The 27,070-nt window shown below is 43.0% G+C and overlaps 1 protein-coding gene across 2 annotated transcripts in view; it reads left to right on the forward strand.

The window, feature by feature from the left end:
- Positions 1–5,812, forward strand: part of col4a5 (collagen, type IV, alpha 5 (Alport syndrome)) — an 87,857-nt gene extending 82,045 nt beyond the window's left edge. For both annotated transcript variants that reach the window (XM_029760634.1, XM_029760635.1), the window contains 5 exons: positions 2,420–2,632; positions 2,964–3,141; positions 3,296–3,410; positions 3,630–3,802; positions 4,027–5,812. In XM_029760634.1, coding sequence (XP_029616494.1) covers positions 2,420–2,632; positions 2,964–3,141; positions 3,296–3,410; positions 3,630–3,802; positions 4,027–4,108 — 761 coding nt within the window. In that variant the 3' untranslated portion in view covers positions 4,109–5,812. The remainder of the gene's footprint in view (positions 1–2,419; positions 2,633–2,963; positions 3,142–3,295; positions 3,411–3,629; positions 3,803–4,026) is intronic.
- The last annotated feature ends 21,258 nt before the right edge of the window (positions 5,813–27,070 follow it).

A 27,070-nucleotide genomic window follows, 5' to 3' on the forward strand; every position in this document is an offset into this window, starting at 1 on the left:
TGAGACGTGGGAGCATGGCGACCTAGAGCGCCAGAGAAAGCATACATGACGGGGTACCCACTCCCCGGAGCGTTCGGCTCCAGCAGCAGGACGCCAACCAAAGGGACGATCCCAGGGATCAGGAGCGGACCGGTCACTCCTGCTGATGCGCGGGAACCTGTCACACCGGCTGAGGCAGGGAAGCCTGGCGATCTGGCTGAGGCATGAGAGCCTGAGAGCCTGACGGGCCTGCGGAGGCAGGGGAGCCTGGCGATCTGTCCGAGGCATGAGAGCCTGTAGGGGCTCCTGGACCCGACGTCATTCCTACTGAAACAAAAACAAAAAAACACCCCCTGATGCTTCCCTTAGGTGAGGCATCATTGGTGCTGTTTCAGTTTCATGTCTGCGCGTTGTTCGTGTTTCTTGTTTTGTATTATGTTGCATTTATTTATTAAAACACTCACTCCCTGAACTTGCTTCCCGACTCTCAGAGCACATCGTTACAGTGGTCCTCATGAGAGACAGTTTCATCATAGCGCTTGAGGGTTTTTGCGACTGCACTTGAAGAAACTTTAAGTTCTTGAAATTTTGAAAGTAATGAAGGACTGTTGTTTCTCTTTGCTTATTCGAGCAGTTCTTGCCATAATATGGACTTAGTCTTTTACCAAATAAGGCTATGTTCTGTGTACCAACCCTACCTTGTCACAACAAAACTGATTGGCTCAAATGCATCAAGTTGGAAAGAAATGCCAGAAATGAACTTTTAACAAGGCACACCTGTTATTTGAAATGCATTCCAGGTGACAACCTCATGAAGCTGGTTGAGAGAATGCCAAGAGTGTGCAAAGCTGTCATCAGGGCAAAGGGTGGCTACTTTGAAGAATCTCAAATATTTGATTAACACTTTTTTGGTTACTACATGATTCCATATGTGTTATTTCATAGTTTTGATGTCTTCACTATTATTCTACAATGAAAGAAAATAGTAAAAATACAGAAAAACCGTGGAATGAGTAGGTGTGTCCAAACTTTTGACTGGTACTGTATATTACTGCTCACCTCTCCAGCTGATGTGTGGTGAGTGTTCTGGCACAAAAATGGTTGCTATGCATCACCCAGGTGGGTGCTACACATTTGTGGTGGATGAGGTGAGTTTACCTCTACTATGTAAAGTGTTTTGAGTACCTCAGTTGGTAGAAAAGCACTATATAAATCCAATCGATTATTAAAATAAAATATATTGTAAGCCCTGTTCAGCAGGTACAGTGCCTTCAGAAAGTATTCACACCCTTAACTTTTTTTATTGTGTTACAGCCTGAATTTAAAATTGATTACCTTTAGATTTTGTGTCACTGGCCTACACACAATAACCCATAGTGGAACCCAAGTGGAACTATGTTTTTAGAATTATTTTTTACAAATGAATAAAAAATGAATATCAGAAATGTCTTGAGTCAATAAGTATTTAACCCCTTTGTTATGGCAAGCCTAAATAAGTTCAGGAGTAAAAATGTGCTTAACAAGTCACATAATAAATTGCGTGCTACATTTTAATCAGTTTGGGATCCGCGGACCGATGCACTTGCATCTTAAACATTTGAATCGGGGACCGATATGGTGAATCGTTACATCCTTAATTATAGCACATCTAAAGCTTTCACACTGGCAGTTTGATTCTAATCTGATCATTTCTCTGCAGTCTGAATCACATATTTCAAGCCAGATGCAAATCAGATTTCTGGCCATGTGACTTGTGTCTAAACAGTTAAATCAGATTTTTTTTCCCCAGAAGTGGTTTGTAGACTGTTTTTTGGCATATATTGTTGCATGCTAGCTACTCTGTTGACAGTTTGACAAGAACGTGGTATTACTAGCTTGTTAATTGTTTACAAACAAATTTGAGAATGTGCTAGCAAGCTAAACAGCTGCCTAGCTAACTAGTTGACTGTTGTTGCTAGCCAAAAATGACTTGTTTTGAAAGGTGGATCATCTTATCCTTTGAGGCTTTAGTGTTCGTACACTGTAATTTCGAACATTCAAAGCAACTGGGAGAGTTCTATGGCAGGCGTAGTTGTCACCTTAGCTTGCTACATAACTTCTGATTGAGAGGGAGCACGAGCATCACCGCCAATCAGCCAACACTACTGCACAGACACCCGCCATTACCATGACAACTACCATAGCCATGTCTGAACATACACAAATCCGATTTGGACATGTGTAACTCGCTGTTTGGACAGTCAGTCTTCCAAAACGGATTTCTTTTTAAATGATTTGAGCATTAAGGCCTGTAGTGTGAACAAGGCTTTACTGATCATTGTAGCACATCTTACTCTGCCAAGAACTTTCCTCTGCCTGAGTTATGTGGTATTATACAATTCATTGAGTTGTTAATGTTCCCCATGCTTTGTCTTTTATCGCTTCTATCCCCTGTTCCCAGGTGAGCGTGGATATCCCGGTCCCCCTGGTTCAGATGGCCTGCAGGGCCCCCCAGGTCCATCTGGATCTGCCTCTGTGGCGCACGGCTTCCTGATCACCAGACACAGCCAGGGCGAGGACGTCCCCCTCTGCCCAGAGGGCACCGGCCTCATCTACGATGGCTACTCTCTACTCTACGTACAGGGCAACGAGAGGGCACACGGACAGGATCTGGGTAAGGATGGAGACTGGAGTTATATATACAAGCTGGTACACAAAGACGCATGCACACACATGCGTGGTCGCACACACACACACACATAGGAAATAGTTCAAAGCTGGAAAAACCTCCAAACAAATTATTAAACTCTCCTCCTTCCCCCTCTCTTCTCATCCCTCTCCTCTCCTTACTCCCTCACCTCTCCCCTCCCTATCTCTTCTCCCCATCTTCTTGCCCCTCCGTCTTCCCTTCCCTCTTTTTCTCCCACCCATCCTCTCGCCCCTCCCTCCTCCTCTTCATCTCTCCCCATCCTGTCGCCCCTCTTTCCTCTACTCCCTCTCTCTAGGAACTGCTGGTAGTTGCCTGCGCCGGTTCAGCACCATGCCATTCATGTTCTGTAACATCAACAACGTGTGTAACTTCGCCTCCCGTAACGACTACTCCTATTGGCTGTCCACACCCACGCCCATGCCCATGACTATGGCCCCCATCACCGGAGAGGGCATCAAACCTTACATCAGCAGGTAGAGCGGGATGGAGGGAGGGGGAAGGCATGGAGGTAAAGAGGGAAGGAGGGATGGACAGAGGGCATATAGAGGAGACAAGATACAATAGGAGACTGTGATCATGTCTGAGTGTGTGTATTTAACCACTCCTCTGTGTGTGTGTGTGTTTTAGGTGTGCAGTGTGTGAGGCCCCTGCCATGGTGATCGCTGTACACAGTCAGACCATTCAGATCCCCACCTGCCCCAGCTACTGGGAACCACTGTGGATCGGATACTCCTTCATGATGGTACACACACACACACACACACACACACACACACACACACACACACACACACACACACACACACACACACACACACACACACACACACACACACACACACACACACAGGAATCAAGTTTGACATTTTAAGTGTGTTTAAGCCACCATATGAACACACACATTTACCTTTCTCCACCAATCCCTCCCACTCCCCTCCCTCCCTCTCTCTTTTTATAACAGCACACTAGTGCTGGTGCTGAGGGTTCGGGTCAGGCTCTGGCCTCTCCTGGCTCCTGTCTAGAGGAATTCCGGAGCGCTCCCTTCATCGAGTGCCACGGTCGGGGAACCTGCAACTACTACGGCAACTCCTACAGCTTCTGGCTGGCCACCGTCGACCAATCAGAAATGTTCAGGTACGAGAGAATGTTGCAGAGATTATGATGGGTTTTTTCCCCTCAGTAATTGATTTATTGAATAACTGATTGGTTGATTGATCCTGAGTAATGAGAAATTACACTGAAAGCATTAGATAGTGTAGTTATTTGCTTGAGATGGGTAATTTTCATATAAAATGTAAAGATCCGAGAGCCCATACAGTGATGCCAAACCCTGACCTCTAACCCCTGACCCCTAACAGGAAGCCACAGTCGGAGACGCTGAAAGCAGGTAACCTGCGGACACGCGTCAGCCGCTGTGTGGTCTGTATGAAGAGGACGTAACAGCGCAGCGGCAACCGTTGCCGGGGACAACCGACAACGAACATGGCGGCGGCGGAGGGGTGGTGATGATGATGTCTCCGTGAACAAGGTGGAATTCCAATGGTGTATTGTCTTCCGGAAACAACAACTTAAATGGTGCTACTGTGCAACACAGCAACAAAAGAAAAAACGTTGAAAAAATGAATCTATTTAGTCTTTTCTTCTATTTTAATACCTCAAGTACGTCAAAAAGAAACACAAAAAAATCATGAAAGGTGCCTTGTGTGACAAAAGTGCATTTTATTTTTATCTTTATTTTTATCTTTTAAAAATTGTTATTTTGTTTCAACAACAAAAAAATATATATTTAGATTTCAGTACAGTACAGAGGGTGGTACAAACATTTCATTTTTAGACAGATTCTTCTTTCATTTTTTCTTTTTTTTCTCTTTTTGTGTTTTACAAACGAGTGGAGTTGTCTCCGTGTTACCAAATCGGCACTTTGACGTCGGAACATCAAAGAGAAGAGATGCACTGATGAGCTTTCTTAGCGAGACTGCGTTTTTCTAGGTTTTCATTTTTATTAAATCTTTCTGTTATTCTTTCTTTTTTAGTTTTTTCTCCTTGGTGGTACTAACACTGCTGTCTCTCCCAGCCTGTTAACTCTAGGCCTCTTTTCTCTTTTTGTAAGTAATTAAATGTGTATATTATGTAAAACACCTTTATAGTTGTAAGACATAAAACAGGTACTTAGCTATATTATGAATTTCTGGGTTGTTTTTGTTTGTTCACTCGTCTTCACTCATTTAATTGATTCATGCACTCATTCACACACTCACGCATTCACTCGCTCACATATACACGCACTCATTCAGATATTGTACGTCTATGAATTAAACAGTATTTTATATATATATATATATATATATATTTAAAAATAAAAAGTATATACACTATTTGGCTGCGGGCGGGATTTTTGTTTCCAACATTCATTATTTTTATCTCCAAAAGGTACATTTTTTTTCACATTTCACAAAACTATTGGCATGGCAACGAAACTGAGTAAACAGAGTTTCCCTGTCAACCAATCAAAAACACTATCCTATTATGATCATGTACTGTGTATGATAATGCCAATCACTCAAACTTTTGTATTTGATTTCTACTAGTAATCTATCGTTAAATGGGGGGTTAGAAAATGACCCGATTTCATGCCATAACAGGTTGATAATAAAATCCACTTCTGAAAATGTATATTATTGATATGAATTCACATCTTAACACTGGTCTAGGTTGTCCCACTATGAACTAGCGTGTGGTAGGTGTGCACGTAATGTTACGTACTGCGAGAATAGAATCAAATAGGATTTGTTCTATTCTTTCTTTTTCTATTCTACGGTCAACGAGGAGAGCTGTGGGGGGATGATTCTTCCTGTGATGTTGTTTTTCAAAGCTTATTTTTCATTTGTAATGTCATCATGGGGTGACATTAATTTCAAAAAATCTTTTTTTTTTAATGTTATCCAGAAGTTGTTATAAACTTTTAAGACTGAAAAATAAACCCAATGTCCATTGTTTTGTGTGGAAACGTTTCTCCCCTATCTTGGAAGTGCACACTTCTAGTGCACACTTAAGTGCTCTGTTCCAGTACTTTGACTAATATGTTTCTGTGCACTGTCTTATCAACATGCCTGCAGCTCACATAATAAACTTGAATCCTACAGAGCCAAGCTTCAAGGAGACATTGACTATGACAGACAATGACTAGGGATATTATATAATAATAATGTATTTAACTTGTATTACAGAAAATAATCTCAAAGCCCATAAAAAGAAAAACAAACAACAAATGTAAATTGAGATGGTATTGAGATTGAATGTCTCAATTTGGCTTCAGATGAAAGGCTGGGAGTTGAGGCAGTTTGGATTGGAAATGCAGTGTAGCTTCGGTGGAGGGGGAATCGATGGTCAGTACCTCCATAGGACCTGCTTCTCCATAGCTACTGGTTGTCCATTGCAGAACATGTAGCACCTACATGGGTGATGCCACAGCTGCTGAAAAGGACACGAGAAGTCACAACGTCTTGGCAGCTGTTAAGAACAGTCCCTGAACGTTTTCTGCCATCTCTGGACACAGCATGCAGTACTTTTTGTAATTCCTTCCTGACAGATTAAACAATAAAGCAGGGGCTGCATTATTTGAATCCAAAACAGCCAACTAGCTAGCTATAGGCGTAAGCCAAAAAGAATGAAAGTCAGAGTCAAGACCATGAGATGTAAGTGATCAACCCCCAGATCAAACCCCCAAACATTATTTAAAAAATGTGATGGAAAATATGAAAATAACAAAATGATGTACAATATTTACAGCGCTCTCTGCCTAGGCCAGGGGTCCACATTGTTTTTATATCAATATCAAATCGTTTCTGGGTAACAAGTACTTTACTGTAATAGTTTTCCGTTAAAATGGAAAGAAATAGCTTTTTTAGCAAAAACATTTCTCAAGCAAGAGTTTTGTTTGGGCTGTCTGGGTGTGGTCTGAGAGGGGAGGGGAAAACTTATTGGCAGAGAGGTTTGGATCCTTATTGGTCTATTAGTCTCGAGTTGCCATACCTCCAAAACCACCTCATTGTCACACCTCCCTTGGAGGTCTAGAGAAATATGTTTTGCAAAAATGTTTTGAATGAGAAGGGGGAAGCTGTGTCCCAATATGGCAACTGGAGTATGGGCATGTCGAAAGGAGTGGGTGTGTCGAAAGGAGTGGCCATTTCGAAAGCAAGCAGTTAATTGTTCAGATATTACTGCTCCGCCTAACCTTCTGCAAGCTCAGACTCAACAGACGATACCCTGTCCGAGGTAGATAGTAAGAAGATTCTGGTCCAGTAGGAGTGACATTTTGGGAAAAAGTATATGATGCCATTCCATTTGCTCCGTTCCAGCCGTTATTATGAGCCGTCCTCCCCTCAACAGCCTCCACTGGTGCAGTTGAATCAGTGAAGGTAAACTGTAGAGATGATGTGATATTTGTTTGTGTTTCTTCTGACCAGAGGGAGCGGCTGCTCCGTGTCATTTTATTTCACCTTTATTTAACCAGGTAGGCAAGTTGAGAACAAGTTCTCATTTACAATTGCGACCTGGCCAAGATAAAGCAAAGCAGTTCGACAACATACAAAAACACAGAGTTACACATGGAGTAAAACAACATACAATCAATGATACAGTAGACAAAAATAAGACTATATACAATGTGAGCAAATGATGTGAGATAAGGGAGGTAAAGGCAAAAAGGCCATGGTGGCAAAGTAAATAAAGTATAGCATGTAAAACACTGGAATGGTAGATTTATAATTTGAAGAAAGTTCAAAGTTAAAATATAAATAATATGGTGCAAAGGAGCAAAATAATAAATGAAATAAATAAATACAGTAGGGGAAGAGGTAGTAGTTTGGGCTAAATTATAGATGGGCTATGTACAGGTGCAGTGATCTGGGAGCTGCTCTGATAGCTGGTGCTTAAAGCTAGTGAGGGAGATAAGTGTTTCCAGTTTCAGAGATTTTTGTAGTTCGTTCCAGTCATTGGCAGCAGAGAACTGGAAGGAGAGACGACCAAAGGAGGAGTTGGCTTTAGGGGTGACCAGAGAGATATACCTGCTGGAGCGCGTGCTACAGGTGGGTGCTGCTATGGTGACCAGTGAGCGGAGATAAGGGGGGACTTTACCTAGCATGGTCTTGTAGATGACCTGGAGCCAATGTGTTTGGCGACGATTATGAAGCGAAGGCCAGCCAACGAGAGCGTACAGGTCGCAGTGGTGGGTAGTGTATGGGGCTTTGGTGACAAAACGGATGGCACTGTGATAGACTGCATCCAGCTTGTTGAGTAGGGTATTGGAGGCTATTTTGTAAATGACATCGCCAAAGTCGAGGATTGGTAGGATGGTTAGTTTTACGAGGGTATGTTTGGCAGCATGAGTGAAGGATGCTTTGTTGCAAAATAGGAAGCCAATTCTAGATTTAACTTTGGATTGGAGATGATTGATGTGAGTCTGGAAGGAGAGTTTACAGTCTAACCAGACACCTAGGTATTTGTAGTTGTCCACAAATTCTAAGTCAGAACCGTCCAGAGAAGTGATGCTGGACAGGCGGGCAGGTGCAGGCAGCGATCGGTTGAAGAGCATGCATTTAGTTTTACTTGTATTTAGGAGCAGTTGGAGACCACGGAAGGAGAGTTGTATGGCATTGAAGCTCGTCTGGAGGGTTGTTAACACAGTGTCCAAAGAAGGGCCAGAAGTATACAGAATGGTGTCAATGCAACTTGGGTCAAGATCTTCTTGCTTTGCTCTTAGGAGCAGGGCACCATTGAAAGGAGTGATTTATAGGGTTGTGTTAACTGTGGAGGTGGAGATGTCTGCTCTACCCAAAATTACAATCAACTAATTGCAGCATTACCACAAAAATGGAAGAGGCAAGTAGAAGGGGAAAAAGTAAGGAACTTGTCTTTCGGCCCTGCATTAAAGACCAAAATTGGTTAAAGAAAATTGTGATGAATAAAAAAAGTATACCAGTTTCATTTAAGGACCAAAAAATTGACAGTTGTGCCATATAGATTGCAAAATAGTTGGGAAGAGATTTTCGATGTACCGATTCCATGGCACATGCGTATCAGTTCATAATGCAAAACTATGGCAATTTAAATTTTGTAAATTGTGTTGAAAAACAAATGATAGTCCCACTAAGCGCAAACCAGATGGGATGGCGTATCGCTGCAGAATCCTGTGGTAGCCATGCTGGTTAAGTATGCCTTGAATTCTAAATAAATCAAGACAGTGTCACCAGCAAAGCACCCCCACACCATCACACCTCGTCCTTCATGCTTCACAGTGGGAACCATATTTTTAGTATTACATTGTTATTGATTGCTGGATTGTTGGGTTAGATCTTGCAAGAAAGGCATTTCACTATACTTGTGCATGTGACATAAAAACTTCAAACTACTATACGGTTGATGTCCTCAGATCTACTTCAGATGAAGTTCTTTCCAGACTCTGACTTCAGCTCACAGTCTTTATCAAATCCAGTGGTGGTCGGTGATGAGGGAAGACAATTGTTTTTATGAGCATGGCCTTATTTCTATTACAGCATATTGGATGACTGTCATTCAAATTCCATTCACCCAGCTCAATGTAACATCGATAGGTTTAGGCTACTACATGATCCTCTAATTTTCCCTATACCCATCACGAGGTAGCTACAACCTAGCCTATGAAGTGTACAACGTAGGTGCACAGGTCAAGAGAAATTTGAGTAATCAAGATAACAGACATTGACACATTCAGTACCGCCTTGCACACTCTTGCCTGCATCTAGCAGATCTAGGGTGTAATCATTAGCCCATCATTAGCCCAACAGTTGCAAATGAGAGTTTATATTGGACAAATTCAGGTATGTTTATCCCTGTTTCGTTCGATTTGCTTCCATTTAACCTCTCTTGGGTAGGGGGCAGTATTTTGAAGTTTGGATGACAAACGTGCCCAAAGTAAACTGCCTGTTACTTATTATTGATTATTTAGACAATAGACAACCTGAGGATTAATTATAAACATCGTTTGACATGTTTCGACGAACTTTACCGGTACTATTAGGATGTATTCGTCTGCATGTTTTGACCGCCCTGGAGCCAGTGGATTACTGAATAAAACGCGCCAACAAAACTGAGTTTTTGGGACATAAAGAGGGACTTTATCGAACAAAACAAACATTTATTGTGTAACAGGGAGTCTTGTTAGTGCGACCATATGAAGATCATCAAAGGTAAGTCATTCATTTTATCACTATTTCTGACTTTTGTGACTCCTCTACATGGCTGGAAAATGTTTGTATGCTTTTGTAAGCGGTGCGCTGTCCTCAGATAATTGCATGGTATCCTTTCGCCGTAAAGCCTTTTTGAAATCTGACACAGCGGCTGGATTAACAAGAAGTTAATCTTTAAGCCGATGTATAACATTTGTATATTTTATGGATGTTTATTATGAGTATTTCTGTATTTTGAATTTGGAGCTCTGCAATTTCACTGGATGTTGGCCAGGTGGGACACACCTGCCCATAAGAAGTGTTAAGAAACGTTTTTCAACAGAATTTGCGGAATGAATACACCCCTGATCACACGAAATCACAGTTCACTTTCATAGCAGCCACATACAAACAGCATGATCCCTTTGATCGTTGTATAATTCCTTGTTGCTCTCCTCCTCTTACCTTTTCCCTTCACTTGGGACTTCAGTGCACAACACATCAGCTGTCTGTGACCAAGCAAAAAAAACTTTCCAAGCCAAACTTTCATATCATAACTCTTAACCACTACACACAGCTTACATCGTTGTCACCATATTAGCTAACGTCAATTCAACATACAGTGCCCTCCACTAATATTGGCACCCTTGGTAAATATGAGCAAAACGAGCTGTGAAAATGTTTCCTTTATTGTTTTTCACTTGGTCTTTCATTGGAAATATTCACAAAAATCTAACCTTTAATTAAAGTAAAATACTTTAAAGAAAAAATACATTCTTATCATCAAACAAATATGTTTCTCTAATATATGTATGCCACAATTATTGGCACCCCTTCATTCAATACTTTTGGCAACCTCACTATGCCAAGATAACAACTCTGAGTCTTCTCTTATAATGCATAATGAGGTTGGAGAAGGGATTTGAGACCATTCCTCCATTCAGAATCTCTCCAGATCCTTCAGATTCTCCAAGGTCCACTTGTGGACTCTCCTCTTCAGCTCATCCCACTGGTTTTCCATGGGGTTTAGGTCAGGGGACTGGGACTGGGATTGCCATGGCAAAGCCTTGTTTCTGTGGTCATTGAATCATTTTTGTGTTGATTTTGAGGTGTGCTTTGGATCGTTGTCCTGCTGGAAGATCCAACCACGGCCCAGTTTAAGCTTCCTAGCAGAGGAAGTCATGTTTTGATTTAATATCTGCTGGTACTTGATGGAGTCCTTGATACCATGTATCCTAACAAGTTGTCCAGGGCCTTTGGAAGAAAAACAGCCCCACAACATCAAAGATCCACCACCATACTTCACAGTGGGGGATGATGTACTTTTCTGCGTGGCCATCTTTCTGTCTACGCCAAACACACCTCTGGTGTTTGTTTCCAAAAAGCTCTATTTTGGTCTCATCTGACCATAGAACCCAGTCCAATTGAAAGTTCCAGTAACGTTTGGCAAACTGTAGGCACTTCAGTTTGTTGTTTGATGACAGTAAAGGCTTTTTCTATGGCAACCCTCCGAAACAACTTGTGGTTATGTATGTGGCGTCTGATCGTAGTTTGAGACTTTCTGACCCCAAGACCCAACTAACGTCTGCAATTGTCCAGCTGTGCTCCTTAGAGATTTTTTGGCCACTCGAACCATCCTCCTCACTGTGCGTGGGGTCAATATAGACACACGTCCTCTTCCAGGCCGATTGTTAACATCTCCAGTTGCTTTAGACTTCCTAATTATTGCCCTGATAGCGGAAATGGGAATTTTCAACCGTTGAGCTATTTTCTGATTTGTGCAGCTCAACAAAGTTTTGTTGCATATCATTACTGTATTCTCGGGTCTTTCCCATAGTAATGGATGACTATGGGAACTTGGCATGTGTGTCATCTCATATTTATACCCCAGTGAAACAGGAAGTCATGGCTTACCACTTAAGTGTTCCTAATCACTCATGTGAACTTAAAAACGTAAAATATGAATGGGAATATACTTCAGTTAGATTTTACTCATAATAATTTCTAGGGGTGCCAATAATTGTGGTACACATGTTTCGGAGAAAAATATTTCACATTTATTTTTTTCAATAATTTTACTTAAATTAAAAGTTTCGATTTTTGTGAATATTTTGAATGAAAGACCAAAAGGTTAAACAGCAGCCCGTTTTGCTCATATTTACCAAGGGTGCCAATATTAGTGGAGGGCATTGTAGCTACTACAACTAACGCATTAGTAAACCTGCTACAATCATGCAGTACAGTGTACAGTCAGCAATCCGTTTAGCAGTTACACCGGCGGGCCCCTGTGGCAATAAATTTATGAAATCAAAAGCTTATCTTGACTTGGAAAAATTCCAGTGTTGGATAGCCATAGCCAGCTAGGTAACATCCCTCTCTGTTTGAGCCAGGTGTTTTCAGTAGGCTAAACTAGCTAGCTGCATTCGCTAGCTAAGTAATTGAAAGTTAATAAAATACAGAATATGGCTAGCTCTCTCTCTCTCTCTTGCTTGCTTCTCCTGTTATTTTCTTTCTCTCCCTTGAGTCAACTAGTCACCACATTGTATAAACTGCAGTGCTAGCTAGCTGTAGCTTATGATTTCAGTACTAGATTCATTTTCTGGTCCTTTGATTGGTTGGACAACATGTCAGTTCATGTTGCAAGAGCTCTAACAGGTTGGAGGACGTCCTCCGGTAGTTATAATTATTGTGTAAGTCTACGGAAGGGGGTGAGAACCACGAGCGTCCTAGGTTTTATATTGAAGTCCATGTACCCATAGGAGGATGGAAACTAGCTGTCCTAGTGAGCGCCCTCCGCCCAAACAAGGCATTTGATTGGTTTGACGTGCTGTGAGGCGTCACTGATTTACGCCGGGTTCTACCCTTGTTAAGCAAATTATGTACTATGGACTTCATCAGGCCTGGTTTTCGACAAGGCTATTGGTCTATTAACCAATTTACTGCCTGGGGATGTCACCTGGCAAGCCGAAACTCCCGCCCATGCAAACAAAGTCCTGTGTAGAGACTTACCCAGAAAGACTCACAGCTGTAATCGCTGCCAAAGGTGATTCTAACATATACTGCTCAAAAAAATAAAGGGAACACTTAAACAACACATCCTTAAAACAAGTCAAAATTAGGCTCAGTAGTGTGTGTGGCCTCCACGTGCCTGTATGAGCTCCCTACAACGCCTGGGCATGCTCCTGATGAGGTGGCGGATGGTCTCCTGAGGGATCTCCTCCCAGACCTGGACTAAAGCATCCGCCAACTCCTGGACAGTCTGTGGTGCAACGTGGCATTGGTGGATGGAGCGAGACATGATGTCCCATATGTGCTCAATTGGATTCAGGTCTGGGGAACGGGCGGGCCAGTCCATAGCATCAATGCCTTCCTCTTGCAGGAACTGCTGACACACTCCAGTCACATGATGTCTAGCATTGTCTTGCATTAGGAGGAACCCAGGGCCAACTGCACCAGCATATGGTCTCACAAGGGGTCTGAGGATCTCATCTCGGTACCTAATGGCAGTCAGGCTACCTCTGGCGAGCACATGGAGGGCTGTGCGGCCCCCCAAAGAAATGCCACCCCACACCGTGACTGACCCACCGCCAAACCGGTCATGCTGGAGGATGTTGCAGGCAGCAGAACGTTCTCCACGGCGTCTCCAGACTCTGTCACGTCTGTCACGTGCTCAGTGTGAACCTGCTTTCATCTGTGAAGAGCACAGCGCGCCAGTGGCGAATTTGCCAATCTTGGTGTTCTCTGGCAAATGCCAAACGTCCTGCACGGTGTTGGGCTGTAAGCACAACCCCTACCTGTGGACGTCGGGCCCTCATACCACCCTCATGGAGTCTGTTTCTGACCGTTTGAGCAGACACATGCACATTTGTGGCCTGCTGGAGGTCATTTTGCAGGGCTCTGGCAGTGCTTCTCCTGCTCCTCCTTGCACAAAGGCGGAGGTAGCGGTCCTGCTGCTGGGTTGTTGCCCTCCTACGGCCTCCTCCACGTCTCCTGATGTACTGGCCTGTCTCCTGGTAGCGCCCCATGCTCTGGAAACTACGCTGACAGACACAGCAAACCTTCTTGCCACAGCTCGCATTGATGTGCCATCCTGGATGAGCTGCACTACCTGAGCCACTTGTGTGGGGTGTAGACTCCGTCTCATGCTACCACTAGAGTGAAAGCACCGCCAGCATTCAAAAGTGACCAAAACATCAGCCAGGAAGCATAGGAGCTGAGAAGTGGTCTGTGGTCCCCACCTGCAGAACCACTCCTTTATTGGGGGTGTCTTGCTAATTGCCTATAATTTCCACCTGTTGTCTATTCCATTTGCACAACAGCATGTGGAATTTATTGTCAATCAGTGTTGCTTCATAAGTGGACAGTTTGATTTCACAGAAGTGTGATTGACTTGGAGTTACATTGTGTTGTTTAAGTGTTCCCTTTATTTTTTTGAGCAGTGTATATTGACTCAGGGTTGTGAATACTTATGCATTTGGAAAATTTTCAGAGTATTTGAGGATTCCTCCCATTCTTCTCTGCAGATCCTCTCAAGCTCTGTCAGGTCGAATTGGGATCGTTGCTGCACAGACATTTTCAGGTCTCTCCATAGATGTTTGATCAGGCTCAAGTCTGGGCTCTGGCTGGGCCACTCAAGACCATTCAGAGACTTATCCTGAAACCACTTCTGCGTTGTCTTGGTTGTGTGCTGAGGGTCATTGTCCTGTTGGAATGTGAACTTTAATCCATTCATCTTTCCCTCGATCCTGACTACTCTCCCAGTCCCTGCCACTGAAAAACATCCCCACAGCATGATGATGCCACCACCATGCTTCACCGTAGGGATGATGCCTGGTTTCCTCCAGACGTGACGCTTGGCACTCAGGCCAAAGAGTTGATCTTGATTTCATCAGACCAGAGAATCTTGTTTCTCATGGTCTGAGAGACTTTAGGCAAACTCCAAGCAGGCTGTCATGTGTCTTTTACTGAGAACTGGCTTCTGTCTGGCCTCACTACCATAAAGGCCTGATTGGTGGAGTGCTGCAGAGATGGTTGTCCTTCTGGAAGGTTCTCCCATCTACACAGAGGAACTCTGGAGGTCTGTCAGAGTGACCATCGGGTTCTTGGTCACCTGCCTGACCAAGACCCTTCTCCCCCGATGGCTCAGTTTGGTGGGGCGGCCAGCTCTAGGAAGGATCTTGGTGGTTCCAACCTTTTTCCATTTAAGTATGATAGAGGCCACTGTGTTCTTGGGGACCTTCAATGCTGCAGAAAGGTTTTGATACCCTTTGCCAGATCTGTGCCTCGACACAGTCCTGTCTCGGAGCTCTACGGGCAAATCCTTCGACCTCATGTCTTGGTTTTTGCTCTGACATGTACTGTCAACTGTTGGACCTTATATAGACAGGTGTGTGCCTTTCCAAATCATGTCCAATCAATTGAATTTACCACAGGTAGACTCCAATCAAGTTGTAGAAACATCTCAAGGATGATAAATGGAAACAGGATGCACCTGAGCTCAATTTTGAGTCTCAAAGCAAAGGGTCTGAATACTTTCGTAAATAAAGTATTTTTTATTTTTAATACATTTGCAAAAAAAATCTAAAAACCTGTTTTCGATTTGTCATTATGGGGTATTGTGTGTAGATTGATGAGGAAAAATGTTTATTTAATCCATTTTAGAATAAGGCTGTAACAAAACAAAATGTGGATAAAGTCAAGGGGTCTGAATACTTTCCGAACGTGCTGTAAATTTGAAATTTCTGCATTTCATTTTCAGTACATTTGCAAAAATATCTCTGAACACATTTTCACTGTCATTATGGGGTATTGTGTGTAGATAAAAAATACAAATAAAATAAATTTTGAATTCAGGCTGTAACAAAACAAAACATTCAAAGTGACTTACAGTTGACAATTTTGTCTTAAGATAGCTTGATGGGACAATCACATATCACAGTCCTATTAAATAAAAGTTTCCAAGATAAAGTAGCTGTCACAAACTCTGAGCTAGTGAGGGGAAAAAAAGTCAAGTGCAAGTGTTGGTTAACGAAAGGCAGGAGCAGGTGCGGGGGACTCAACAGCGCATTGAAGCCGGTTAAGATGGCGTCTCATGAAGACATAAATAAAGGGTTCAAAAAGGGTTCTTCGTTTGTCACCATAGGAGAACACTTTTTGGTTGCAGGTAGAACTTTCTGTGGAAACCAAAAAGGGTTCTTTAAAGGGTTTTCCTATGGGGACAGCCAAGGAACCCTTTAAGGTTCTAGATAGCACCTTTTCTTCTAAGAGTGAAGGTGTCTGGGACCTTTAGGTAAGAGGCTTGAGGAGTCTACACACACACACACACACACACACACACACACACACACACACACACGCGCGCAATAAAAAACACTCCCTGAAGTCAGCTCTTTGATGGACAGCTGGTTTTGTATCCACATTTGTACCCAGAAGTTCTAGGAGAGATCACTGGTATAGTTTAGTGATTGAATGTCTATGGTTCCATTGTGAATGAATCCCATATAGGTCTTTCTCATTAGATTCAGCACTTGTGGGGGTTACAGAGAGAATTAATAACATACAGGTGGAGTCAAGGCTGTGATGGACACTTCAAGGAAATTGACACACACTTAAGTCTTCACACACACACAGAAGAAGAAGAGAGGGTCAGCTCCTCTGGGGTGACAGAACCAGAGACTTCAGTATGCACACACAGGAAGAAGCCAGTCACATAGGTGGGGAGTCAAGTACTTAGAAGGCTCCGATGGACGGTCCCGAGACAGAGACATGGATGGGAAATGACCACAGAGAGAGCGAGTGATGGAAGAGTAGAGGAGAGAGGGATGAGAGGAGGTTTGGCAAATTTCAGGTCCATGAACTGACCTTACTAAACCATACACATGGGACAAACATAATGAACCTACAATGATTAAAGGGACGATTGATGACGTGTGTGTGGTGTCACTCCGCGCCAAAGAAGACTTACTACGTTGTCCTTAAAACCCCTAACCTTTCCTCTTGATGAACTGCTAAATTCAAAACACACACACACACACTCTGAGACATGAGGCATTACTGTTTTGAAACTCACGTCAGCCACAAATACTTTATCTCCTGAGACCCAGAGGCTACCCGCTACCTCTATGTGTGTGAACTTCTGTGCTACTCGCTGCTAACAGCAGTAGTAATTAAACTTTACCAATCACATGATAGTTTGCCACCTGCCACTCCTCCATACCAAACCCACACAGCAGGAATAACCTATTTCACACACACTCTCTCTCTCACACACATACAGTTGAAGTCAAAAGTTAACATACACCTTAGCCAACTACATTTAAACTCAGTTTTTCACAATTCCTGACATTTAATCAGAGTAAAAATAAAGAAGTTTACATACACTCATTTAGTATTTGGTAGCATTGCCTTTAAATTGTTTAACTTGGGTCAAACGTTTCAGGTAGCCTTCCACAAGCTTCCCACAATAAGTTGGGTGAATTTTGGCCCAAATCCTCCCGACAGAGCTGGTGTAACTGAGTCAAGTTTGTAGGCCTCCTTGCTCGCAAACGCTTTTTCAGTTCTACCCACAAATGTTCTATAGGATTGAGGTCAGGGCTTTGTGATGGCCACTCCAATACCTTGACTTTGTTGTCCTTAAGCCATTTTGCCACAACTTTGGAAGTATGCTTGGGGTCATTGTCCATTTGGAAGACCCATTTGCGACCAAGCTTTAACTTCCTGACTGATGTCTTGAGATGTTGCTTCAATATTTCCACAATATTTTCCTGCCTCATGATGCCATCTATTTTGTTAAGTGCACCAGTCCCTCCTGCAGCAAAGCACCCCCACAACATGATGCTGCCACCCCCATGCTTCACGGTTGGGATGGTGTTCTTCGGCTTGCAAGCCTCCCCTTTTTTCTCTAAACATAATGATGGTCATTGTGGACAAACAGTTCTATTTTTGTTTCATCAGACCAGAGGACATTTATCCAAAAAGTACAATCTTTGTCCACAATCTTTGTCCACGCATACCAGGTGGACTCCAATCAAGTTGTAGAAACATCTAAAGGATGAAAAATGGAAACAGGATGCACGTGAGCTCAATTTCGAGTCTCATAGCAAGGGGTCTGAATAATTACGTAAATAAAGTATTTTTTATTTTTAATACATTTGCAAAAAAAATCTAAAAACCTGTTTTCGATTTGTCATTATGGGGTATTGTGTGTAGATTGATGAGGAAAAATGTTTATTTAATCCATTTTAGAATAAGGCTGTAACATAACAAAATGTGGATAAAGTCAAGGGGTCCGAATACTTTCCGAACGTGCTGTAAATTTGATATTTCTGTATTTCATTTTCAGTACATTTGCAAAAATATCTCTGAACACATTTTCACTGTCATTATGGGGTATTGTGTGTAGATAAAAAATACAAATAAAATAAATTTTGAATTCAGGCTGTAACAAAACAAAACATTTAAAGTGACTTACAGTTGACAATTTTGTCTTAAGATAGCTCGATGGGACAATCACATATCACAGCCATATTAAATAACATTTTCCAAGATAAAGTAGCTGTCACAAAATCTGAGCTAGTGAGGGGGAAAAAAGTCAAGTGCAAGTGTTGGTTCACGAAAGGCAGGAGCAGGTGCGGGGGACTCAACAGCGCATTGAAGCCAAATTAAGTCGGTTAAGATGGCGTCTCATGGAGACATAACATGTTGATTTAAGGCAGCCCCAGGCACCTCTCTGATTCAGAGGGGTTGGGTTAAATACGGAAGACACATTTCAGTTGAAGGCATTCAGTTGTACAACTGACTAGGCATCCCACTTTCCCTTTCTATAGTTTGAGCTACTCCAGGAAGTGAAGTTGGAGGCTACCTCAGTGCTGCCCCCTCTCATTGAGTAACTGAAATTTAACCTGTTTAGGATAGGGGGCAGTATTTTCACGGCCGGATAAAAAACGTACCTGATTTAATCTGGTTATTACTCCTGACCAGAAACTAGAATATGCATATAATTAGTAGATTTGGATAGAAAACACCCTAAAGTTTCTAAAACTGTTTGAATGGTGTCTGTGAGTATAACAGAACTCATGTGGCAGGCCAAAACCTGAGAAGATTCTATATGGTAAGTGCTCTGTCTGACCATTTCTTGGCCTTCTGTAGCCTCTTTATCGAAAATAGAGGATCTCTGCTGTAACGTGACATTTTCTAAGGCTCCCATAGGCTCTCAGAAGGCGCCAGAATGGGGAATGATAACTCTGCAGTCCCTGGGCGAAAAACAGTAGGGGTTTTGGAAAGTGGTCGTTCTGAGAACAATGACACTGGCGCGCGCATGCATGTGAAGACTCCATTTTCTATTTTCAAGGTCTCCCGGTTGGAACATTATCGTTATTTTACGAGAAAAATCGCATAAAAATTTATTTTAAACAGCGTTTGACATGCTTCGAAGTACGGTAATGGAATATTTTGACATTTTTTGTCACGATACGCACCGGCGCGTCACACTTCGGATAGTGTCTTGAACGCAAGAACAAAACGCAGCTATTTGGATATAACTATGGATTATTTGGAACCAATACAACATTGGGTGTTGAAGTAGAAGTCCTGGGAGTGCATTCTGACGAAGAACAGCAAAGGTAATCCAATTTTTCTTATAGTAAATCTGAGTTTAGTGAACGCCAAACTTGGTGGGTGTCAAAATAGCTGGCCATGATGGCCGGGCTATCTACTCAGAATATTGGAAAATGTGCTTTCATCGAAAAGCTATTTTAAAATCGGACACCGCGATTGCATAAAGGAGTTCTGTATCTATAATTCTTAAAATAATTGTTATGTTTTTTGTGAACGTTTATCGTGAGTAATTTAGTAAATTCACCGGAACTTTTCGGTGGGTTCTGAACGTCACATGCTAATGTAAAAAGCTGTTTTTTGATATAAATATGAACTTGATTGAACAAAACATGCATGTATTGTATAACATAATGTCCTAGGAGTGTCATCTGATGAAGATCATCAAAGGTTAGTGCTGCATTTAGCTGTGGTTTTGGTTTTTGTGACATTATATGCTAGCTTGAAAAATGGGTGTGTGATTATTTCTGGCTGGGTACTCTCCTGACATAATCTAATGTTTTGCTTTCGTTGTAAAGCCTTTTGAAATCGGACAATGTGGTTAGATAAAGGAGAGTCTTGTTTTTAAAATGGTGTAAAATAGTCATATGTTTGAAAAATTGAAGTTTTTGGATTTTTGAGGTGTTTGTAATTCGCACCATGCTCTACCATTGGATATTGGTGAGGCGTTCCGCTAGCGGAACATCTAGATGTAAGAGGTTTTAAGGCCGACCGGGGTACCGAACTCTGCCATTAGCAACTAAATTATCCTTAGGTTCTTCTGTGTGCATTTTTTAAATAATCGGTTCAAGGACATACATCTGGTGTATAAGAAGCAATTACTCGAACAATTATTGCCTTTTAAAAAAATGACATAAATATTTAAATTTTTTCATTCACTAAGGGGGATCCTGTGTTCTGCTAACAATGCCTGCAGTACTATGGTCGGCCTTGAACTTCTGTGGCTCAAAGCCACCACTAGAGTGAGTAGTGACTCACGAACTCCATTACCCACAGCAGTGGTCAATGGCAGACCCTTTTCACATATAGTCCTCTTTAAAATAACAGATCTTAGTCCTCTTGAAAGTGAACTCTAGTGTAAAAAAAAAAGCAAAATAACTCCGTTATCTTTGTATTCACACTGTCCTTACCTTTGAATGAGTACTCAACTCTTTCGCCAGTTCACTTCACCTATTTTGTGGTCTGAGTCCTCTTTGCATTCACATGTTTTGCTATGTATTCGCTATGTTTAGAGAGGAATCTTTTCCCAACATTCACTCATTGTACTCTGGGTTTTTACAAAGTGCAGCACAGGCCATTCCATCTTAACGTGTTATCGGAGAGCTATATTCACAGAGTGTATATGCTCTTTCCAAGACATAGACTGACCCGGTGACTCCAGGTGAAAACTATTATCCCTTATTTATGTCACTTGTTAAATCCACTTCAAACAGTGTGTAGTATAGTATTCTACATTATACTACAAAATTCTAAAGTAAGTACTACATATGATCCGAGGGATACTCCAGTGTGGAGTATCATATTCTACAGTTTACTACCAAATGAGTACTATAGTATTCTATAGTAAACTGTAGTATTTTGTTCATGTGGGACTAGTTGACCGGTTTCCTATGAATTAAATGTGTGAATGAACTAAATGATCAGATAAGACACACACAATTGGTGGTCTGATGTAATGGTCCAGGACCTACAGTATAGGTCATAGGCTTGGAGAGTCCAATTCTTAGAAGAATAACTGGAATATGTAGACTACCTATGAATTAATAAAGTTGTGGCTGATGTTCGGGAATGAGGTTTCACAAAGACACGGAAAGCACACACAGACAGTAAAGTAGATTACATGACTTCCCATTGTCAATAGGAAACTTTGGTCATCATCCAAACTCTCCCAAGACACAAACAGAAGCCCTTTTAATACCTGGTATAAACACGTGTCCTGATTGTGCCCACATTTTTAGACAGGTGTGTCAACAATTAAAATAACTGATTGTGGTTGCTCCTTGATCCGATTACAAAAAGCACAAGCTACTCTACATAGTGTAACCAAGGATCTACATACACCCACAATCCTCCGGTGGCTGGCCCACTTCTAACCTATAAGTGTCTCCCAAACAATGGCATTAGTTAAATGCTCCTCATCCTCTTCTGTGTCATGTGGATCTGAGGCGTCAATGGTCAGTCAGTCTAGTGTGGTCTGGACCTATACACTCAGAAAAAAAGGGTTCCAAAAGGGTTCTTCATTTGTCCCTGTAGGAGAACACTTTTTAGTTCCAGGTAGAACTTTCTGTGGAAACCAAAAAGGGTTCTTTAAAGGGTTTTCCTATGGGGACAGCCAAAGAACCCTTTAAGGTTCTAGATAGCACCTTTTCTTCTAAGAGTGAAGGTGTCTAGGACCTTTAGGTAAGAGGCTTGAGGAGTACACACACACACACACGCGCAACAAAAAACACTCCCTGAAGTCAGCTCTAAGACGGACAGCTGGTTTTGTATCCACATTTGTACCCAGAAGTTCTAGGAGAGATCACAGGTATAGTTTATTGATTTAATGTCTATGGTTCCATTGTGAATGAATCCCATATATAGGTCTTTCTCATTAGATTCAGCACCTGTGGGGGTTACAGAGAGAATGAATAACATACAGGTGGAGTCAAGGCTGTGATGGACACTTCAAGGAAATTGACACACACTTAAGTCTTCACAAACACACAAAGAAGAAAAGAGGCTCAGCTCCTCTGGGGTGAGAGAACCAGAGACTTCAGTATGCACACAAAGAAGAAGAAGAGAGGGTCAGCTCCTCTGGGGTGAGAGAACCAGAGACTTCAGTATGCACACACAGAAGAAGCCAGTCACATAGGTGGGGAGTCAAGTACTTAGAAGGCTCCGATGGACGGTCCCAAGACAGAGACATGGATGGGAAATGACCACAGAGAGAGCGAGTGATGGAGGAGTAGAGGAGAGAAGGATGAGAGGAGGTTTGGCAAATATCAGGTCCATGAACTGACCTTACTAAACCATACACATGGGACAAACATAATGAACCTACAATGATTAAAGGGACGATTGATGACGTGTGTGGTGTCACTCCGCGCCAAAGAAGACTTACTACGTTGTCCATAAAACCCCTAACCTTTCCTCTTGATGAACTGCTAAATTCAAAACACACACACACACACACTCTGAGACATGAGGCATTACTGTTTTGAAACTCACGTCAGCCACAAATACTTTATCTCCTGAGACCCAGAGGCTACCCGCTACCTCTATGTGTGTGAACTTCTGTACTACTTGCTGCTAACAGCAGTAGTAATTAAACTTTACCAATCACATGATAGTGTGCCACCTGCCACTCCTCCATACCAAACCCACACAGCAGGAATAACCTATTTCACACACACTCTCTCTCTCACACACATACAGTTGAAGTCGAAAGTTAACATACACCTTAGCCAACTACATTTAAACTCAGTTTTTCACAATTCCTGACATTTAATCTGAGTAAAAATAAAGAAGTTTACATACACTAAGTATTTGGTAGCATTGCCTTTAAATTGTTTAACTTCGGTCAAACGTTACGGGTAGCCTTCCACAAGCTTCCCACAATAAGTTGAGTGAATTTTGGCCCATTCCTCCTGACAGAGCTGGTGTAACTGAATCAGGTTTGTAGGCCTCCTTGCTCGCACACGCTTTTCAGTTCTGCCCACACATTTTCTATAGGATAGAGGTCAAGGCTTTGTGATGGCCACTCCAATACCTTGACTTTGTTGTCCTTAAGCCATTTTGCCACAACTTTGGAAGTATGCTTGGGGTCATTGTCCATTTGGAAGACCCATTTGCGACCAAGCTTTAACTTCCTGACTGATGTCTTGAGATGTTGCTTCAATATTTCCACAATATTTTCCTGCCTCATGATGCCATCTATTTTGTGAAGTGCACCAGTCCGTACTGCAGCAAAGCACCCCCACAACATGATGCTGCCACCCCCGTACTTCACGGTTGGGATGGTGTTCTTCGGCTTGCAAGCATCCCCCTTTTTTCTCCAAACATAATGATGGTCATTGTGGACAAACAGTTCTATTTTTGTTTCATCAGACCAGAGGACATTTCTCCAAAAAGTACAATCTTGTCCCCATGTGCAGTTGCAAACCATAGTCTGGCTTTTTTATGGCTGTTTTGGAGCAGTGGCTTCTTCCTTGCTGAGCGGCCTTTTAGGTTATGACGATATAGGACTCGTTTTACTGTGGATATTGATACTTTTGTACCTGTTGTCTCCAGCATCTTCACAAGGTCCTTTGCTGTTGTTCTGGGATTGATTTGCACTTTTCGCAACAAAGTAAGTTAATCTCTAGGAGACAGAAAGCGTCTCCTTCCTGAGCGGTATGACGGCTGTGTGGTCCCTTGGTGTTTATAGTTGCATACTATTGTTTGTACAGATGAACATTGTACCTTCAGGCGTTTGGAAATTGCTCCCAAGGATGAACCAAACTTGTGGAGGTCTACAATTTATTTTCTGAGGTCTTGGCTGATTTCTTTAGATTTTCCCATAATGTCAAGCAAGGAGGCACTGAGTTTGAAGGTAGGCCTTGAAATACATCCACAGGTACACCTCCAATTGACTCAAATTATGTCAATTAGCCTATCAGAAGCTTCTGAAGCCATGACATCATTTTCGGGAATTTTCCAAGCTGTATAAAGGCACAGTCAACTTAATGTATAGAAATGTCTGACCCACTGGAATTGTGATTCAGTGAATTATAAATATAATAATCTCTCTATAAACAATTGTTGGAAAAATTACTTGTGACATGCACAAAGTAGATGTCCTGACTGACTTGCCAAAACTATAGTTTGTTAACAAGAAATTTGTGGAGTGGTTGAAAAACAAGTTTTAATGACTCCAACCTAAGTTTATGTAAACTTCCGACTTCAACTGTACACACACATACAAACAAACACGTCATACCTCCATACCAATATATGAGGGGTAATAAATGCCATGAATGAACCGTTGACTGTGTGAATTATTTTTTTTTATTTTTTTTATTGAAGGTGTGACTTAAACATGTGAACGTATGAACGTGGCTTTTTTGTTTAATTACCATTCAATCAAGTTTATTTAAAACAAAACGATGCATGAACGTGTGATTAATTCAGTTTCAAGCAGTTGCATTAATGGAATTCACTAACAGGACCCCGACACTGTATACCATCATTCAAGGTGGGGGTTATAATGCCTGTATATCAACAACAAATTAACCACATTATAACATTGTTCACTGGGTCTACATTAATTAGGTTTAATGTAAAAAAAGTATTTGACCTGTCATTTCTTTTATGTTAGGCTATTACATAAGCTATAAAGCAGGAACATATAGCAACATTCAATCAGATTTGTGAGATTTGAGAGTCTCATTATTGGTGTTTGTCACACCCTGATCTGTTTCACCTGTTGTTGTGCTTGTCTCCACCCCCCTCCAGGTGTCGCCCATCTTCCTCATTATCCCCAGTGTATTTATACCTGTGATCTCGGTTTGTCTGTTGCCTACCAGCATTTTTTCCCGGGGTCCTGGCTGGCATTAGTTCCTGTTTTCTCGCTTTCTGACCATTCTGCCTGCCCTGACCCTGCCTGTTGTTCTGTACCTTGTCACACCACCCTGGATTACTGACCTCTGCCTGCACTGACCGCCGTTCTGTACCTTTTGGACTCTGCTCTGGACTACTGACCTCTGCCTGCCTTTGTCCTGTCATTTGCCTGCCCCCCTGTTTTTGTAATTAACATTTGTTACTTCAAAACTGTCTGCATCTGGGTGTTCTCCTGAGCCTTGACAGTACGAAATGGCCATGACGTACCCAGCAGACTCGGACTAGCTGTGCAATGCCGTCTCCTCCCAAGGAGCAACCATTGGAAGGCACGAGGAGTCGCTTCGTGGTCTTTATGGAAGGGTTCCAGACCTTGCGTTGAACACTGCTAGAGCAATTCCGTGGGATGTCTGTCAGGCAGCCTACCATGCGACCTCCCATTCCCTCAGTAACCCGGCTGTTAGCAGCGCTGCCTCCCCGGCCACCCCGGTTTCCCCGAGAGCCCCGGTTACCTTCCCCGGAACGCTTCGCTGGAGTGTCGAGAACCTGTCTGGAGTTTCTTGCGCAGTGTTCTCTCATCATCAAGCTGCAGCCCTCCTCCTTCCCCTCAGACCGCTCGACGATAGCGTACCTCATCACGCTGATGTCTGGGAGGGTTCTCGCCTGGGCTACGGCCGTGTTGGAACAACAGTCGGTCGTATGCTTCAGCCTGGAGGAGTTTGTGGTGGAGATTAAGGTTTTTAATTCTCCATTGCCAGGGAGAGAGGCTGCCCGGGAGTGTGGCAGACTATGTGATGGATTTCCGCATGTTGGCAGCTGAGAGAGCCAGGAACCCAGAATCGCTGTATCGGAGGAGGTTAAGGATGAACTAGCAGACCGGGAACTACAGATTGGTCTCGACTCACTCATTGCCTTGACCATCCGGATCGATGGGAGGCTACGGGAAACGGGAAGGAGAGGGGGTTCAATTCCACTCGCCCACCCAAAGATTCCACCTCGCCTCCAAGGCAGAAGTCCCCGATGTCTCCTTTGCCGAGAGGACTCGAGGCTACCCAAGTTCACCCAGAGAGTTTCCAAGGTCTGCCGAATCACCTCTTCCTCAGCCGATGCAACTAGGCAGAGCTAAGCTGTCCCCAGCTGAACATCTACACCGGCTTCACACAAAGAGTTGCCTGTATTACGGGACTACTGGTCCTTCCGTGTTCTCCTGTCCACTAAAAGACCAGGCTCACCAGGCGCACCCCTTTCCATGCCATCCTGCTGTGGGGGAACCAATCATCGACTCTGGGGCCGATGAGACTTTTATGGATGCTACTCTGGCGTCCGAGCTGGGCATCCCCACTCAAGCCCTCTCCATTCCCATGGATGTTAGAGTGCTGGATGGGTGCTCTATAGGCCGGGTCACCCACAATACCATTCCCACCAACCTACGAGTGTCAGGGAACCACAGCGAGTCTATCCAATTCATGCTAATTAAGTCTCCTCAGGTTCCCGTGGTATTGGAATTCTCTTTGCTCCAGCGACACAATCTCTTATTGACTGGACTGCTGGTGCCATCATAGGCTGGAGCCCATTCTGCCACACCCATTGCCTGAAGTCAGCACAGCCTGTCCCGGGACGTCTTCCGGTGGGCTCGGGAAGTTGCCCCGGCCCTTTCCGCCATTCCCGCGGAGTACCAGGACCTCTGGGATGTTTTCAGTAAGGCCCGGGCCACTTCACTTCTTCCGCACCAACCCTATGACTGCGGGATCAACCTTCTCCCAGGCACTACACTGCCCCGGGATGACTGTACTCTCTGTCGGGTCCGGAGACCAAGGCTATGGAGACTTACATCAAGGACTCCCTAGCTGCAGGGTGTATCCATCCTTCTGCCTCCACCGCCGGCTTCTTCTTTGTGGGAAGAAGGTGTGGATATGGGACGGGGACGAGTGGAAGACTGCCTTCAACATGGCCAGCATACACTACGAATATCTGGTCATGCCATTTTGCCTTACCAACGCCCCAGCAG

This window comes from Salmo trutta, chromosome 8, assembly GCF_901001165.1.
Source record: "Salmo trutta chromosome 8, fSalTru1.1, whole genome shotgun sequence".
Taxonomy (NCBI): domain Eukaryota; kingdom Metazoa; phylum Chordata; class Actinopteri; order Salmoniformes; family Salmonidae; genus Salmo; species Salmo trutta.